We start from the raw sequence: 19623 nt of genomic DNA on the forward strand, positions 1-19623 counted from the left end.
TCACTTTTTTAAAAAGGTTATTACCTTTTCTCCTTTTGGACCAGACACTCCTGGGAGGCCATCAGTACCCGGCAAACCAGGCAAGCCCTAGAAAGATTAGGTTCAGGTGTACAGTAGTTGTTGATGAGTTAGCCTCTACAGTTCAGATGGTTAGGGGAATTAAATGGCTCATTGTGTTGAGAGACACCTACAGGTTGACCGGGCGCTCCGTCCCCTGGTGGTCCGAATGCCCCAGAACTTGATGCTGTTCCTGCTCCTACCGTAGAGGGACCGGGAGGACCGGGGGGACCAGGGGGACCTGGTAGACCAGGCAGTCCCTACGACAACAAAAAGAATCCATTAGCGTATCCAGAAACTCAAATGTCTCTAACCAACAATTCAGCTTCTTTGACTTGAATGATGTTGTCCTCCACTACACACGTTTGTTACCGTTAAGGAGTATTTCAAATTGTAATTCTTCTCACCCGAACAGATTCCAGATCAGGAAACCCTGAGCCTTCCATGTCCACAAAAGTCTGAAATACATGAAGAGAAATCAGTCGTGTTCAACAAATGAGTCACACAGGCAGGCAGTCGGCGGATACTAGGGCTGCTCGATTCTGAGAAATAAATTCGAATCACAATTATAGTGGTCAATATTGAAATTGTGATTATTTAAACACGATAACTCATTTACTTATGGAAAGATGTTGCATTTATTGAACTTAAAAAACAGTGAAACCATTAAACAAAAACAATAAATCATGATCTTGAAGTGTGAAATATCTCGTAATGCTCTTCCTGTGAAACTTTTTGAATTCCCCTTAAAATAAATAACGTGAAAAATATGTTCAAATGTGTGCTGAGTGAGTTTAGCCTTTGGGAGGGGCGTGTCATTCAGAACACAAGACAAAATAAGAGTTTACTTGCAAAACTTAATGAGCTAAATAATCGTTTTTTCTCGATTACATTGTTTTTGTGGTCGCTAGGAGTCAAAATCACAATCAATTTCAATTCTCGCTGATACAAGACTAACTCACAGATCTGAGTCCTGGTCCTGAGGGTCCCGGAGGTCCTGGGGGTCCTCTGGGGCCCGGCTGACCCTCTCCACGCTCTCCCTGAGAGACAAGTTCATTAAGGCAAGCTACAACACATGTATCCATTTAAACACAGACAGACATGGTGGTTCTATTTTACACAGTCTATTGTACTTGGTAAATGTTATAATATTTTATAATATGATATGTATAATATACAATATGTTGTCTGTTATTGTGACGCTCTAACCTTATCTCCTTTAGCTCCAGGTTCCCCTGGGGTTCCAGGGAAGCCAGGAGGTCCATCAGGACCCTGTGCCGAGGACACGGTCATGTTAGAGAGATACAGGGAAAGAACAAGTGTAAAGGACTTCCTATCTACTTTAAAGGGGCGCTATCAATTTCTTCGCTTTTTGCTCGCAGGTTTCTCTAAAGAGCTCCCCCTACAGCTTCAGAATAGATATTTGGCAACACTGACTACGTTTACATGCAGCCAATAACCCGTTCAAAACCGGAATATTAGCAATAACCCGGTCGCGCACGGCCATGTAAACACCGGCAAAAACCTGAATATGCTCATATTCCGGTTTTTAAAAACCCGAAAATGATCCCTGGGTTACCCCTTTTCTAACACGAAATTTTGGTCATGTAAACGCGTATCGGCATATCCCCATCAAAAGGAACATTGATTTGTGTTCTGCGCATGTTCTATTCGCAAGGAGTCTCGGTCTTTTGAGTAGAGGAACTTCTTGTATGCGCCAGAAAACATAGTTATAATAATAATTATATACTATAATAATATAGTTATATATATATATATGTCAATGCAGAAAACCTGCGCGCAGTGTACCGTAAGTAAACAAGAAGTAGAGGTAAACATGGCGAGACGCAGCACAGCACCACACTTTTGGAGCGAGGAGGAAACCAATTTCTTCATTAGTGTGGTGAAAACCATGAATATAATGTCTTTCGTTGACGGCAGAAAGTACCGAGATAGTGAGATTTATAAGAAGGTGACCGAAAAGTTACGCGAAGCAGGGTTTGTCCGTACATCCAGACGCTAACCGTGCGTCGCCGTTTACATCGGGATATTGCCAATTGATTACAAATGCCATGTATACAGGAGTAACTCTCTCTGCTCACGCATGTAAACGGGTTATTCCGAATGTTTCAGAAACCCGAATAGTGACCTTAACCCGACCATAACCCAAAAATGGACAGCTTGTAAACGTAGTCACTGTGTAAAAACTTGCTCGGTGAGTCTGCCGTTTCCTCCGACAATGCTTTCCTAGCTTTCTGCTTCTTTTTTGCCGGCTCAGCCATGACGATAGTGTGAAAAACTCCATCGCTACCTTGTTGTTATAGCTAGCCGGTTCCTGGATGGGGGCGTGTATGTGTGCAGTGCCGTGAAGCAATTCGTTACATGGCGAGACCTGATATCACGCGGTACCTCCTGACGTCGAGGCCAGCGGCTCGCTGGCCAAAAGTCGCAAGGGTGGTTTTTCCGCTCATAGACGACCACCGTTCAACTCGAAAAAAGTCATATAACCGTTCCAATGACTCCGAAGCTGTTCAGTTAAGGTAAATTAAAGCGCCCATATTATGCTCATTTTCAGGTTCATAACTGTATTTTAAGGTTGTACCAGAATAGGTTTACATGGTTTAATCATCTAAAAACACCATATTTTTGTTGTACTGCACAGCTCTCTCTCACTGCTGCAGATCCTCTTTTCACCTGGTTTCTGTTTTAGCTACAGAGTGAGACCTCTTTTCTTCTTCTTCTTCTTCTGTACTATCTTTGATTGCACTCGCACATGCTCAGTAGTTCAGATGTAGAGCATGTCAGCTAGCTAACTCTAGAGAGAATAAAAGAAAGCCTGTTTCTCCAACTTCAGTCAGTTACAAGGCAGGATTAGCTGGGAGACTTCTAAATGAGGGCACACATGTAAGTAGTTCTTTTGTAGATTATGGTGAACTTGTGTGTGTTGTAGCAGTGCTTTGCTATAGAGAACGACGTAGCATGGTAGCCGGCTAACGCTACGAGCTAACGGTTGTGGTTAGCCAGCTCATTTCGGACTGTGACGTCACAGTCCGAGGCCGATTTTGAACAGCTCACTAGGAGACTGAAGGCAGGACACATTCAGAAACCGTATCTCACTCAAAACAGCATGGATGGATTTTTTTCAAAGTTTGTATGTGTGTGGAAGCACCAGAGACACAAAAGAACACCCCAAATCCCAGAAAAAGTGTTTTTTTCATAATATGGGCACTTTAAGCTAAAAAAAAAACTGCATAGTTCCCCTTTAACATCCATCATCACTGAACCTTTTGACAGTAGATAAGACTGTCGGTGTTTTTGGTATTGTGCAGGAATAAAAACAACTTACGGGTTTTCCATCCTCCCCTGGATCGCCCTGTGAGAAGGAAACAAAGAAACGCACGTCTTCTGAGACACATTTGGGAATATTTTTTTTTTAATTCACGTGACAATTCTTAGTTCCAATTACATATACGTTGTAACTTTATAATTGAACTTGTAAAAAAGGATCATATTTGAGTGTAATGACTAGTGTTAATTTTGTCACCTATTTTTATTATTCTTATTTAATTTTCTTAGTCTTAGTCTTGTGCCAAATGTCCTTGTTAGTTTTAGTCATATTTAGTCAGTCACATATCTTTTTTTGTTAGTCAAGTTTTAGTCGACTAAAAGTCTCGTTATTTTACTCTCGTTTTAGTCAAAAGAGAACTCAATATATCTTAGTCAAGGTTTAGTCAAAACATTTGTCTTTTTTTTTTAAAATAGTCAAAATAATAAAAGTCAAATGGTTATATAAAAGTAAATTATCGTCTCGTCTTAGTCATGGAAAAAAAGGTTGTTGACGAACATATTTAGTCTCGTCAGACGAAATTAACACTAGTAATGACACATTTTTAGACTCTCGACGGCACATGGGCGTTAATTCAATTCAATTTTATTTATAGTATCAAATCATAACAAGAGTTATCTCGAGACTCTTTACAGATAGAGTAGGTCTAGACCACACTATAATTTACAAAGCCCCAACAATTACAGTAATTCCCTCAAGACCAGTTAAGTGATGGTCTTTTTCACTCTAACAAAGACAGCCATATGTTGTGACAAATACAGGAGATCTTGCTCCAACGAGCACAGCACAGCTGCTGTGTTTACGGGTTTCATGCAAAGAATTCAACTGTAGTCTACTAACTGGCTCTCCATCAGCTCCTGCTGGTCCCTGGGGGCCCGCGGCACCTTGCGGTCCAGCTGGTCCTCGGGGCCCGGGGACTCTGGAAGCGACTGAGCCGTCACCGCCGACTGAAAACTCGGTTGCGGGCCCTGGAGGGCCAGGGGGGCCGGGGGGCCCAGAGAGGCCAGGCTCTCCCTTCTTTCCTTGGTAGCCAAAGCCTGCACTGCCCTGGAGATAGAAGAAACATCGGTGATAACTGAGGTACGGACTAAAGCTTTTCCATATTCAGTCAATTTAAAGTGGACCTGGGTTATTTAGTTCTTCTTTCATTTGAATGGTGTCGCAGTCCTCTCCTGGTGAGGGATCACGGTGTATCACAGAGAGCATTCTGTCTGTACAAGACACCTGGAACTCTGCCAGGCGACTCAAATCAAGTTGTCAATACTCAAAAAATGGGATCTCTAACTTACCTTTAATCCCTTTTCCCCTGGTTCTCCCTAAAAATGAAAAGAAGACGGTGCCAAGTCAGTGCCAGCCATACGTATCCACAGACACATCCACCTTAGGGCAGCAACTAACGATTATTTTCATTGCAGATTAAATCTGTCCATTATTTTCTTGAATAATCAAATAGTTATTTGGTTTCTAAAATGGTGAAAAATGTTGATCAGGGTTTCCCAAAGCCCAAGATGACGTCCTCAAATGTCTTGTTTTGTTTTCTTGTTAACGGTCACAGAGGAGAGAAAAAACTAGGACTTATTCACAGGGCTTAATTTGAGCCGGAACATGTTCCGGCACCTCCGACATTGGATCCAGAACCTTTTTTTATTGGATCCGGCACCTCCTGTGTCACCATGAAAAATTAATCGCCTAAATGAAAAAATGAAATTACTGTTTGTGTAGTGTTCAGTGTTGTTATCTGTCTTTATTCCCCATTGAAGTTCCACAAAAATCTTGTGTTTGCATTTTCAATGTCTTTTGAGGTGAATTTTCAGGGTAAGACGGAGGGGGGAGAGGGACAGAGGGAGGGGAGGCACTTCAATAACGCGGTGCTGCACTTCTAGTGACACAAGCGCTTGTGCTGCTTGAGATTGCGGTTATAGCCTTGTTTAACTCAGGGGGGAAATGTCAAAAAGTCAACAAAGTTTGCTTAACTTGTTCAAATACGCTGGCCAGTCGGATTCCAACAAGCAAAAACAGTTTCTCCACATTCTCAAGAATGTGGAGACCACGGTGGGTTTCTTGGTTAATTAAATATTCCGATGGATAATTGCTGCTTGTGAAAACGATTGTTGCAGTGTATTTATTTATATATTTTTTTTTACATTTCGCACCGATGCAGTGCGTGTTCTGAAATAAAAATAAACATTGCCCTGATGTACACACAGCGTCGTTTAGTTTTTTTTAGTCAGAGAAGCTACGTAGGCAGTGTCTTTTTTTTTTTTTTTTTTTTCCGTTACCTCCAACCCCCGTTTTGAGTCGCCGGATCCCCCCCTGCGCTCCGGGACCTTCCACTTTACAAATTAAGCACTGCATATTCACATTTACTGCACTGCAATCAGAGACAATTATAATATAAAGTATATCTTATCTTATCCATCTTATACTTGTTTTTATAAAAATGACCCAAAACGATTCATCGATTATCAAAATTGTTTGGCGATTAATTTAATAGTTGATAACAAATAATCGATTAATCTTTGCAGCTCTAATCCACTTGTTTGAGAACTTCACCTACAGTAAAGCACTTCACTGATGCACACGGAGTGTATACACAGTCACTCCCATTAGAGGGGCACCAGTGGGAATGTAACTCTCAGAACGTTTAGAACCAAATCCTGTTTCCATATCCCCTGCTGGATTGAATCTGAATTGCAGTGTGTTATGTGCATGTGTTTTAGGATGGAAGGAAATCAAACCAAGGTCAGGCCAACAATAATGTCTCACATTGAGGATTTTCCTAACTTTTCAATCATTGTGATGCCATTTGGCCCTAATAGACACACACGGTTTATCCATATAAAAAATAAAAAAGTACATTATGTGATAAAATAAATACCGTACAACATGTATAACAAAGTAACTAAATGGCTTGACATTATAATGCATTTGTTTGCATGAAATTAAGACTTGCAGCTCCCTCTGGTGTTCCTTTGGGACATTTCACCCAAGCTCATATCACTGCTGTTACTGGCCCTGCTCCTGTCCCTGCTCCTGCTTTTACAACTAGCTCACTGCCCATTGTAACTTTCACAACGACAAACTGGGTTAAAAAGACTTTTTCTTGCATCATCGGTTGGCCCCACCCATCACACTGTATGACAAATATGGCTTGTCTAATACAAGTATTCCATCCACTATCAAAGTAGATAGTATAAAAAGGTTCAAACCTTGTCTCCACGGGCTCCACCCCGTGAGCCGGAGCCCGAGCCCGAGCCAGCATCTCCCTTCGGCCCTATTGGACCCCTGTCTCCTTTCGCTCCTGTATCCCCTTGGTCACCCTTTTCTCCTTTAGCCCCCACTGGCCCTGAAAGCGACAACAAAAAGGACACAGTCGTTAATGCCCTCATGAAAAGACCTTTCACAAATGATTAATGATTGTATCCCACATCCCAAACAATAAACAGGACCCAAAAGAAGAGGAGAATAGAGGAAAAGAAAATTACTTTTTGCTTGATGGAGCGAGAATCCCAGTGTGTGTGGCTGTAATTTAAAAGGCCATGTGAAGCGTTGGAGGAAGTAACTGAATACACCTTCCCACACACCTGCATGCACAACCCTCCTCATATTTATATTCTGGTGGGAGCTGAATTGACCGTAAACCCTACCCACAGATTTGTCCCTTTCAGTGGAGCTTGTATGAAATAAAAAAAAACACTTCCTCGTTGTGTAGAAGTCGCACATCTCCAATGCCACTGACATGCACAGCAACATGAAGTGCACAATGGAAAAATGGATCCCATAAGCATGGAAAATTCATTAAAAAAATGTAAGGCCACATAGCATATATCTATCTATATACATGTTTTTTTCTCTTAAATGTGCTCTTCTATTTTCTCTCTGTGTACATTTATCCACAGAATTACAGCCTGAACGGCCCAATTTTCCATCCCCCCCCTGGCTTATATACGAGCATGTCAGCCACCCTGCATGAATTCAGAAGCATGAAGTAGATAGATTTAGGCATGCTTGTGCGCTTTTGAAATCCATGTGAGGTCCTGCATGAGGAGTACACATGAGGTAGGCAGAGCATCAGAGCAGAGAATAAAAAGCAAGTAAAACACAGGAGATTTGGATGCTTGTCTCTGCGTTTTTAACTCCCCTAGACCCACCTGGTGACCCAGGAAGTCCGGGCCCGGACTCCACAGAAATGTGCTGGGAGTCACTTGCTGAACACAATGCAAAAAACAGTGTTAAATTAAGTCTCCAGATTAACATTGTTTCGAGTCAGTCTCTAGGATGCAAAAAATTCCACTAATTAACCCTGACAAAGCACACCTGTGAAGTGAAAACCATTTCAGGTGACTACCTCATGAAGCTCATTGAGAGAACACCAAGGGTTTGCAGAGTTATCAAAAAAGCAAAGGGTGGCTACTTTGAGGAATCTAAAATATAAGACATGTTTTCACTTATTTCACACTTTTTTGTTAAGTACATAATTCCATATGTGTTCATTCATAGTTTTGATGCCTTCAGTGAGAATCTACAATGTAAATAGTCGGGAAACTAAAGGAAACACATTGAATGAGAAGGTGTGTCCAAACTTTTGGCCTGTACTGTATGTTCAACAAGGGACTTGACTTTAAAACAAAAAATGTTAAGTATAAATTTGATTTAGTGTAAAAATGCACGAAAGTAATCATTTCAAGTAATATTTTTTTTCCAATGTAAAATTGCCTAAAACAGAACCACTTTCTTTCTCTGTCATGAACTAACATGAGCGTCCCGTGATGACTACTGGGTTCCATAGCGTGCTTCATCAAACACCTACGTTGTATTTAGCATTAGTGGTGATGCTTCCTTAAAGTCATGTATAATATTGTATAAAATAGGTTTGGTTAGTTTATATTGCTGACAATGCAACAAAGAAAAGCCCTGTGCCTCAGGGGATCAAATTGAGACAGCTGTGTCATTCATGCCACTACCACCAGATGGTGCCAAAGTAAAACATTTTTAAATTTTACACTTTAAGATTTTAAGGGTTTTTTATGTGACACACTGACATATTCTCCACTGGAAGACCTTGTGCAATCTGTAATAGAGAAAATTTAGTACATAGCAGACACAAGTCAGTATTACATTCTCTGTGGGTTAATCACTTAGTAAGATGGGGGTGACTTATTCTCAAATCAACTTTAACCCTCAGTGGTAGAACATAGGGAAAAGTTCAAAATGTTTTAAACATGAACATCTTTCTGTTCCAAGACTGCTGCAGTGAAAATTATGTATTTCAATGTACGTAATTCCCACAAATGAGAGCCTCCCGATCACTATTGCATTAATCCCTATGTCCACTAGATGGAGACATGTATCAGTGAATGCGTCAGTAGCAAGCTCGGACTAGCTCAGCTACTGTATGCATGTTCAAGGAATATGAACTCTGCAACACCATGTGCCGTCACAAACATCCCGCTCAATACCCGACAGGTGAGCTAAGTCCTGTGTCAGCATGTGGAAGTAGGCTACATTTCCAAAGAAAAAAGAAAGAAATGTGGAAGTAAAACATCTAGTTTCCATCTTTCAGAGTAAAATAATAAATGTATGAAAAAGAGTGATATTTTCAAAACAGTAATGGTCAGATCAAAAGGTATCTGTAGAAACACTGAAGAGGGCTGGCATAGAGACAGTACACTAAACATTTTTAATCACAAAACTACAGAAACAAACAGTGCTGAGCTCTCTCTCTCTCTCTCTCTCTCTCTCTCTCTCTCTCTCTCTCTCGCTTGCAGAACTTAAGAACTATGAGTAATCTTTAAATAAAGATTCTGTCCCCTTTCAGGAAGTGTTGACTTTGTCCAGATCAACTCACCTGTTTCTCTTGCTACTGACACGTCTACCCTGGTCAGTGGTGGCTGCTGAATGGGCCGGGAAGACGGAGTAGTCGTCTGCAGGAACAACAATCATGCAACAGAGAGAGATACATATTTTCAAAAAGGGCAATGGAGGGCATTTACTGCTCTAGATTCCATGGCTCTGTTTTCACGGGTGATCCCCCCTACATTGAAAAAACAATGCAAGAGCCATTTGACTGCATGGGAAAAAGCAGCCGTTGTGTTAACATTCAATCACACTAATGTTTATAGTTTGTTCAGCCAAAGCTTGTTTCCCAGCTCTACACAAAGCCTTTTAAACAGGGTAAACATGATTGAGTGCACATGTTTGCATGGCAAACCAAGGACAGAACTCAACTTTTTCTTACATTTTTTTGCCCAATCATTGTTTTCAGTAATTGCAGTTTATGTGTTAATTGCTGTCAGACATCTCATGCCTGGGCCCTATTGCAAAACTCCTCTATGTGAACATTATTAAGGCAGTCAGGGAACACCGCTCCCGGTCTATCACATTGATAAGGCCTGCTGTTGCAATATGTCATTACTCAGAGTTATACTGACACCCAGAGTACAATGATTGAGTTTGTTTACAATACGAATGACACACAACAACCTTCATTAGTATTCATTTGTGGGTATTTATGTGGTTGCTGCCACTCCAATACCCATTTTTAACCTGCACAACTAAACTAGAAAAACCCTCAATCAAACCAAAGGGGTTGAACTCAGTGCCCCCAGGAAGTGTGTCAGGCTTTGAAGCAAATTGAACACAGTGGCCAAACAGTGGAATTACAACTGCTGGCCCATCATGCCTCTGGCCCTAAAAAACTTTTTTCAATAGACTTACATGGCGAAAGAGACGTCTGTAAATCAGTGGATACATTTTTTGGGGGGCGTTACAACCAACAAAATGACTCGTTTTACTTTCAGAATTTGATCCATTCGGTCCGATAACATTTGAAAAGAATAGAAGAGCCGTGCGATGAAATAATTTAATCCACATTCAAGTTAGGGGAGCGCCCGGCGGAGGTCTCTAGTGCACCTGCTCTATGGGCCACACAGTAAGGAAGCATCATCCATGCTTTTTGGCTCCATGATGGCTTCATGTGCCACTGAGCAACTCCCATAGGAATGAACGGGGCTCCACCTCAACGCTGTATCCTGTGCTTATTATACATTCATGGTTGAAATTAGAAAATATGTGTGTGTGTGTTTATCTTGATCTTTCTACTGCCTCTTTGAATGACTGCATTAACAAATCAAATTGTTTAGCTAACTAAATACATTTAGAAATGATACGGTTATGTTTGTGTGTGTCCTATTTAGTAAAGTGTCTTTGTGGACAAAGGAAAGACGGGTCAGTATCCAGTCTACCAACACTGCTCCATCACTAAAATCACAGCAGGACTGAGAGAAGCAACAGGAGGTATCGGAGGTCGGGGGAGGTGGGGACACTTCTGCTCCTAACTGCCTGTGGGTAAAAACAAGAGAAGGGGAGGAAATAATGCAAAGACCCCACCTCCCCCCCTCCCATCTGTAACTCATTCTTCACCGGTGACACAGCTCCAATTGTCACCTGTGGAATTCAAATAAGGAGAGGGCTAAAGAATGAAAGAGAGGGGGCAGCTGAAGCCAGGGTAGATAATTTACCTGTTTCCTTTCGGAGGAATTCTCCCCACTGTGTAGCACGGCACTGGCTATGCCAAGAATTTGGCCTGAGTGTTCTAAGTTGTATTAATGTGATAAAGAATACCCCACTTGTTCACTCCTTTACTTATCCATCATAGATGGGGTTGACAGGTGGGAGGCTCCCATCTTTAGAACATAGTGTTGATGGATTTGAACCCCACAACCCCCTGAATCTAAGAACAGGTATGCAGCTCCCTCGGCTATGAACATATTCCACCTCTGAAGCAGTGTAGGAGGTTATTCTTTTTATTTATTTTTCCGGTCATGTCCTTTGAGTATCACAGAGGGAACTTACTGGATTTTTTTGTTGTTGGTCTTAGGATGAAAGAAAAACTGTCTGGCAGTTTGTAAAATGCAGCAACCAAGGTTTGACTCTCATGTGTTGGACTCTAATTGGCTCTCGTGAAAGTGTAATCAGGCTTAGAAAAAAGCAATGATTTGAACGGAAACAATTCTTTTTCCCAAACATTGCTGTGTCTCATTAAGACTTAAATACATACTAAATGCAAAACTTGCATTAAGGCTCCTTCAGCACTCTGTTTAACTTCTACAAAATCGTTCAGCTATCACATATCACCGCAAACAATCAGCTTAACGGCTGTTAGCACAAACAGAAAGCTGGTCAAAATGTCTCTTATTTGGTGGAGCTGCAATACAGCCAACATTGTGTTTAATATAGGGCAGGCAGGATAAAAAATAGGTTATTTTGAATAATCCGTACAATAGCCAAGTTAAAATGCCGAATAATAATCCTACATATTTAACAACAAGGAGCTCTTTTAATAACTAAAAGTAGGAACTAGCACATAAATAAATCTGCTGCTAGCTTCTAGGAGGAAAATAAGTCTGCTACTTATTATGTGTACAGACTAATTTATTTCATAATGAAAAGTGAATTTCTTTCACCTGAATTCAGAATTATCTTGATTTCATCGTGCTGAATGGTTATGTTAATGTTAATACTCACGACAGTTCAGTTTGGCAGAGCTCCTAAAGTCACAAAATTCAGTTGAGCAGTTTTCAATATTTCTCTTGAGTCAATAGGGGATATTTCCAAGTCCAAGTCTACATCTCTGATAAGAGTATAACTCTTAATACATGGAATCCAAAAATGTGTTCCCAATAAGAATTTACAAAAGCTTTCTTAACATGATGGACATTACAGACAACTGCTAATAACAACTAAGTAGCTGTACTCAATCATTTGCATCACATGCAGTTAGAATTAAAAAAACTATATATGCCTTTGAAACATTTCCTCTTTGGGCTTCCTGCTGAAGGAGACACTTGGACTCCAGCAGTGACACTGTTCAGGGTGAGTGATTAGCCCCGCCATCTATCACCATGAATTCCAGGATGACAAAATGGAAAGTTTCACTTGTACAACTCTCCCTGTCTAACTCGTCTCTGCCCAGACTTGCCCTAATTGCACTGGTTGGACAATTGTGCAGAGTGTAGGTTTTACCTGTGAACAGACATCAGATGGAAAAACACGGGCAGGTAGGCATTAGATGCCAGCTGTTGTCTTTTACATCACATTCAACATGATAAATACCTACTGAACAGATGGAAAAGCCCCTAATAAAAGTTGCCGAGGATATGGCAGTAATGATAAAGAGACTTCCGACTTCAAGTGCCTGACCCTGCCCTCCCCGTCTCCTCTCCTCAATCTTTCTTTTCCACCTCCCTGTACACAGTTGATTGAGAAACCAGTCAGAATAACAAAGCCTTGAGAGGCGGGGGAGGGGAGGATCAGATCAAGTCCAAATTGACATCTGGTTTTTCTACTCCACTGTAATTGTGAGTTGGAGTGCAGGGTGGAGAGCTGTGCTCCGTTTCAGCGTGCGTGGCTATCTTTGAGTGTGGGAGAGAGAGAGGGAGGGTGTGAGTGGGTGTCTGTGGAATCTGATTGTGTGTGAGTGTGGGAGAGACGGAATGCAGAGAGAGTAAGACAGAATGACCAAGGGGGGAGATAGTGAGAGTGAAAAAAGGAGAGATGAAGGAAGACACCAAAAGATACAAGTGCACGCAGTGATTTATCGAACTGTAAAAATAATGGTGTGGGAATAAGAACATAAGCATGACAGTGTGAGTCAACAGAATAGTGCACATGTGCATGGTGGCTAAGAGGTGTCCGTCTATCAGTCTTCTAACATTAGGCCTTCATCCAGGTGATACATCTACAGCTATCCAGATCACACACCTCACACCGGGTAAATACCCTGCTGTTTAAAGATGCAGTAGGTAAGTCTTATAAAACTAACTTTCTGTCATATTTGCTGAAACTGACCCTATGTTCCAGTAGAACTACATGAATTATGTAATATAAAAAAAATCCAGCTCCTCTGGCACCTCCTACAGCCTATAGTGCGATTGGCAAAATTCCACCGCTCCCGGTTGATTTTCTCCAATCAAGGCCACAGGGGTGGTCTATCTGCCTGTCAATCACTGCTCAGGCACACGCATATAGAGCGTTCTCCCCTCCCCCCTCCCCGCGCACGAGCTGCAGAAAAGTTTCCCTAAACTCCGGTGAATATTGGAGCGGCTTTTCAGAGGTGGCGTGAGCTCTGGGATTTTAAAGATCTGAAGAACGATGCAGACGTAGCCACATTTCTTCTCGACCGGTAACATAATTACCATAAATGATTTATCTTTCACTTGGTTATTAGTAGTCAAAAGTCCACAAAGCTACGTTGGTGAGGATGATAGTAACGTTAGCACAGTGGTCGGTCTGATATGATGCTGAAATGGCTAACGCTAGCCTGCTAGTTAGCATCGTTTTACAGTTGGTGAGTAAACATTGTGTTAGTGTTTAGTTATTGAAAATGTTGTCTGTCTGACATGCCGGCAGTTCTGTCAAACTCCGTTGTGGGGGAGGGGCTTAGGAGACGGTTTGGGCTGCAGCAGAAAGGGGGGAGGGACTGAGAAGTTGTCGATGTTCAAATTTGTTGGCAAAGTCCTGGATCTTCACAATCTTACCTACTGCAGCTTTAAGCAGTTTATGCTGAATAAACCTATAGGGTAACTTAAAAATAGGGCTGAAAAATCTCAAATTACCCTTTAAAACCTTAACATTCTTCTTGCTGACCTTACTTTCTATTTGGACAACTATAAGCAAATAAAATAGCAATAACATATCAGAAGCATTTTATGAACTCCTAAACTTTAGAAAGGCCCAGGTCATTACCATTCTAGTCTGACGAAAGGAAACTCTCTATGTAAAAAGTCTTTGTCTCCAAATCTATAAGACAGAAGCAGCTCAATTTCCAGACATCAACTCAGCAGTTTTTAATCTCAGCTGAGGGATGAGTGTTCCCTCACTTATGGCGAGTAACTTGAGACCTCAGGGCTATATCTAACACTGGGATGACTCTGGGTTTGCAGAAGCACGGCCTGCTGTTAATAATCTTCGCCGGCCAGGTATACATGCCTGGCTTCATCAGCTGTTTGAGTCCTCAAAACAAAGCTCGTTCATTCTTCTCCTTTCTTTCTTACATCTCGGTTTACAATTTTACATCAGCTTCCCAGTGAGAAAATGGTAGACCAACCCAGAATGTTTCAATATACTGTACTGTATGTAGCAAGGAAAAGAAGGGCAGCAAAATAACTGCAAGGAGCCCAGTTCTTAATGAAACAAAATAAAGCCACGTTAACAACAGTTTGTGACTATTGTCAGACCTTTGTAGTAAGTAAAGTAAAAGAGCTCAATAATAAATAAAAGGCTGTTCCATACCGTCCATCTATGCTTCTCCACAGCTGGTTTTGGGGGGCTGGTTTCCTCATAGCCACTTCCTTCACCTGAAGCCTTAGGAGACCAAGCAGACATTTTACATTTTCATTTTTCTTGAGGGCACTTATTACAAACCTGTAATATCTGAAAATGTTCCTTAAACTGTGAGAATCCTGGCACCATGTGTGTCATGTTCATGCACTCTAGTTAAATTATTGGTACAATCCAAGACGGCTATAAAAGGAATTTAGCAATTTAGTGTTAGCATTTTTTAAATATTAATATATATTTTAACTCTAAACCTCTGTTATTTGTGCTCGGTGTGACAGTATTATTGGCCTATTTGAGTTGTCTGTTTAGTCTTTATTGCTGTAATTGTGGTTTTATGCCACCTTCTTGGCCAGGTCCCTCTTTATACAGATATTTTAATTTCAATGAGCCTTTTACCCGGTTCAATTAAGGTGCTATATAATATTAAACTCTCTTGAAATGATCAGTGGCCTATGTCATTAAGTCAAATGTCTGTATATTTCTTGTATCAGACAATGTAGAATACAATAAGTAGGTGTAAAATACTCCCCTTGGTAACTCAATATCTTGAACGTGTCCTCTATGGGGAAACAGCTGTGTGTGAGGTTAGCATTTGAGATAAAAGACACATCCTGAAATCCAAAACCTGTCATTTCCACTTGCAATGGGATTCTCTCAACTAATCAACACAACATCTAAAGATCTGGCGAGCACAGGCGTTCGAAACTTGGGCCTTCTTCTGTCAGTAAGGAGGAGGTTTTGGTGGTCTGAGCGAGCAGAGCAGCTGTGAAGGCAACAGCAGCAGAGGATGCTGGGTGGTGGGCTGCAGTGAGGCACCTGTGTTTGTGTGTGAGTGTGGGTGGTCAGGGTCAGTCGTGGCTCTCACACACTTATCGGTTAGAGATTTACTATTGTATATCTCTTGTATTGTATATACCTGCATATCTGTATCAGAGTCTCTGTGTCCTAACCGGCAGCGGGAGATGGCCGCCCAGTAACAGCCTGCTTCTCTCCAAGGTTTCTGCCTGTGTTGCACCAATAGTTGCTCTTGGGGGGAATTGTTGGATCTTTGTAAATTATAGTGTGGTCTAGACCTACTCTATCTGTAAAGTGTCCTGATTAGACACTATAAATAAAATTGAATTATTGATATTAAGTAATGTAAACAATGTTCAAAATTAGCACCATCCACCAGCCAAATGCTGGTAAAATATGCAATTGGCTGGTAGATTAGCTTCACCCACCAGCCCAAAAAAAACAATGGTAGTCTATTGAGTGGATATTAAAATTGGAACATTCACTAGCTATTTGGTTGGTGGATGAAAAAGTTAATTTTGAACCCTGGATGTAACAATGGATTTATGGATGGAATAAATCAACAAAGTCCAGTAAAATGTCAGTACTTGTACAGGGCATTTCCCAAATGCAGTGGCAGATCCACCGGCAACATTCTTAGTCATATTTGAGATGACAGGCTCCTGATTTCAGACAGAGGTAGACCAAGGGAAGGGTCATGCGCCAATGCAGGCGAGTGACTGCCAACGCCGGCGATGTCCGCGCTGAAAATGGGCAGTGCAGGATGTGACACACACACAGAAATCAGTTTGCTGGTTTGTGGTCCGTTTGAATTGTTGTTTGGTTGGTTTGTTGGAAGTAACCGTTAGTTGCAACTCTAAATTGGATGGGAGGTGAATATTCCCCAATGGTAATTTCTCGCACGTGTGACGGTTCCCTGCCGGCCACCGTCTGCCAACTGAATAGAACCGTTGCTTTGATCAGCGGCAGCTAGTTAGCATATTAGGTTAATGTTAGCTCCATGAGTTGGTTGAAGAACCTTGTTTTCGGATTACTTTTTTTTAGTGTTTCCAGCTGACTCCTTTTAAAATGATAATCTAACTATGCACATGATGGCTGAAAATCCTGAGGCGAAAGCTGCATGTCCCAAAAGGCAAAAAAAAGAAATCGCCAGTTTACGATCCATGTGGAAGACATGGAGATGAGAGCTGGTTAGTCCCAGTATAATATCAGGATAGGAAAAATCTAAGATCAGACTGTCATTTTTATCCTAACAGAACCCTGTTTGGCTGCCTAGCTTACATGCTTGTTTGTATTTTCACACAGTATGTAATGAGAGAAAATGTTTTTATGTCATTTACCACATCCGAGTCATCTTCATCCTCTTCACAGTGCCTCTCAGCAGCACGGGGGTCTCCCACCACCCTCAGCTCACCCATCACCCCCTGTTGCAAAATAAAGACATGTGTTTTGATGTTAATCATACATATCATAATGTCAGAACAGCACTTGTTTTCACACTCTCACACACACACACACACACACACACACACACACACACACACACACACACACACACACACACACACACACACACACACACACACGCGCTCGCCTTACTTTCGACATAGAAATATGGATGCTTATCTTTGAACTTTGGTCATATTTTTGAGGGAATTCCCCCTTTCCGCCAAATCAGAGAAGCTATTGATGTCTCCAGTTTTAGCCTGTTCCTGTGAAGTGCCATTATCTCTGCCTCACACAAACAATCTGATACATGTTCCAGCACAGGATACTTGCACAGATACTGTAGCATGAATGCTATCTGACTGTGCCCATCAAAGGGCCATTAGCTCTGAATGAAGAGGTGGTTTCTCTGCTGCTGCAGAGTTATTTGAAGTTGACTCTCCAGCACAAATTCATGTCCTGAGAAAAAAGTCAAATGGATTTTTTAAGAGAACTTTGAAGATAAACAGCAAAGGCTCTTTGACGTTGAAACCCTGTCTCTAGACAGGCTTTTTACAGTGTTTAGTCGATGTGTCATGGTATTTTTTTCGAACAAATTGCTTTAGATCTTCACAATAAATCGCAGATGCCATGCATGAGAAGGACTAAACTGTCATTGCAGCATGTTTTTGCTAGTGATGGATGATGAAGAAAAAGGGACATCCACTAAAACAAATCCTGCTTCAGAATGGAATGTCCATTTTATAAATACATAATGTAAATATTTAAAGGCTGAAGAAGATCGGCAAGTCTTGATTTGATTAGAGAAATTAAAATCGCAAGACCTCTAGCTCGGGGTCATGCTCGGGTCAACAAATAGCACATGGCCAACATTTCCTGAAAGAAGAAACAGGGTTAGGTTGCTTTTTCCAAATTCTGACAAAACATCTGACTACACACTACTTACATGGGCTTGTGTAAAAAAAAAAAAAAAAGAAAACTGGAACTGTGCAGCAGAGTTGCAAAGTGGTTTACAACTAAATAAGCAGCTGCCTTCAAACATGGCAATACAAAAAAAGATTTTAACAAGTGCAACAGCTGTTTCAGCTGGGCAAACAAGGGCTTGCAGCCACATGGAAAGTACTTGTTTGGAATTTTGACATATTAAGTAGTGTACATATCTTTTTTTTCTTAATTATATAACAATATAATCATTGTTATTTAAATAAACTTTTTAGCAGTGGATGGAGGGAATATCCTCCTTTTTTGGCTCACCTGTAAAGTTATTCCAAAGTGCCTCTGCCTTTATGGCTTCAGGGCCAATAAAAGCCAGTAGTCTATTAAAAGTGACTGAGTAACTTCCATCTAAGCCATTAAAAGTCTATTAAATATCTTATTTTCTAAGATAAAAAATAAATGCATGAATTAACGATATCTCCTCAACATGGAACCTGTGTTGTATTTTCAGGTGTCACTTTATAAAAAATGATGTAATGATCCATCTTTTATATCTGATTCTGATCTGATTCTAAGGCTATGTTCACACCGCAAGTCTTAATGCTTAATTAAGATTTTTTGCTCCGATCAGATTTTTTGTTTGGCTGTTCACATGACCTTTTAAAATGTGGCCTATATCAGATTCCTGTGTAAACTGTGGTTTCGAACTGACCCGCATGCGCAAAAGAACAATACCAATGACATCAGACGCAGCACGCTGTTGCACTAAAGGTAGGGAGGTTATGGAGGAAGTAAGCATTTTCGCTTTTATTTCAAAATGTTTGTGTAATGGCAGCCGTAACATTAATGAGCATACACTAATTAGGTCTAACACCTCACTCTCCCTCCATTGACTTGCTCCATCACTGTTCTCCAAGTTTTCAATTTTACTGTCTGTGTCTGGGGCTGACTCCCGCCGGCGCATAATTATGACAAATGTCGATATAGATTGACGTAAAAGTCGCTTCAAATCTGCCTTGGTTGTTCACACTGCGGCCACATTGAGAAAAAAAAAAAAAGAAGAAAACAAATCTGACCTGGTTCTGATTCAGAGCCACATATGGAAGTGGTCTAAATCTGATTTGAAAAAGATCAGATTTGAGTGTTCACACTACTTCTGAAGTAGTCTGACCTGGTCACTTGAAAGAAAAAAAAAGAAAAAATATCACATTTGGGCCACTTTTGCCTGCAGTCTGAATGTAGTCTAAGTGAATTATAAGGACATAAAACCATCAGTCAATAGTGACTGTTTGACCGATTGTAAAATCACTAAAGCGATAGAGTCAGTGGCAGAATGCATGAACAACACGCCTGCAGTTGCATGTGTTCTCCGTGCAGGTAGCCAGCGGGTAAATGACTTTAACCCTAACAGCTAAGGTCAACAGTTGTTGCAGTCAACTGCTGGGATTTACAATGGTCAAATGACTCATGGTAATTACATCCCAACTGTGAGGTCTTCCCATTATTTGCAGACTACTCTCATAAAGATGGTGGGTTAGGGTTAGGGTTGGGCATTTGTGTTGGGGTGCAGAGTAGGCCAATTATGAGCAATCAAATCATTTGAGTTATTCGGCCAAGATGTTTCACATGATTGACTATGGAAAGACAAAACACTTCACTGTGCTTCAGGCAGCAGCAGCAGGATTCCTGTCTCTTCGCAGTTT

At 41.1% G+C, this 19623-nt stretch overlaps 1 protein-coding gene across 1 annotated transcript in view; it reads right to left on the reverse strand.

The window, feature by feature from the left end:
* col18a1a (collagen type XVIII alpha 1 chain a) overlaps positions 1 to 19623 on the reverse strand; it is a 66494-nt gene that overhangs the window by 35744 nt on the left and 11127 nt on the right. The window contains exons 3-15 of the mRNA XM_039817583.1: positions 16879 to 16962; positions 14696 to 14767; positions 9252 to 9327; positions 7555 to 7611; positions 6613 to 6749; positions 4693 to 4719; positions 4244 to 4450; positions 3404 to 3430; positions 1267 to 1329; positions 1020 to 1097; positions 465 to 515; positions 192 to 317; positions 25 to 87 (exon numbers count right to left, since the gene is read on the reverse strand). Of these exons, the coding sequence (XP_039673517.1) occupies positions 25 to 87; positions 192 to 317; positions 465 to 515; positions 1020 to 1097; positions 1267 to 1329; positions 3404 to 3430; positions 4244 to 4450; positions 4693 to 4719; positions 6613 to 6749; positions 7555 to 7611; positions 9252 to 9327; positions 14696 to 14767; positions 16879 to 16962 (1068 nt within the window). The remainder of the gene's footprint in view (positions 1 to 24; positions 88 to 191; positions 318 to 464; positions 516 to 1019; positions 1098 to 1266; positions 1330 to 3403; positions 3431 to 4243; positions 4451 to 4692; positions 4720 to 6612; positions 6750 to 7554; positions 7612 to 9251; positions 9328 to 14695; positions 14768 to 16878; positions 16963 to 19623) is intronic.

The sequence above is a fragment of the Perca fluviatilis genome, chromosome 12 (assembly GCF_010015445.1).
Source record: "Perca fluviatilis chromosome 12, GENO_Pfluv_1.0, whole genome shotgun sequence".
Lineage (NCBI taxonomy): Eukaryota > Metazoa > Chordata > Actinopteri > Perciformes > Percidae > Perca > Perca fluviatilis.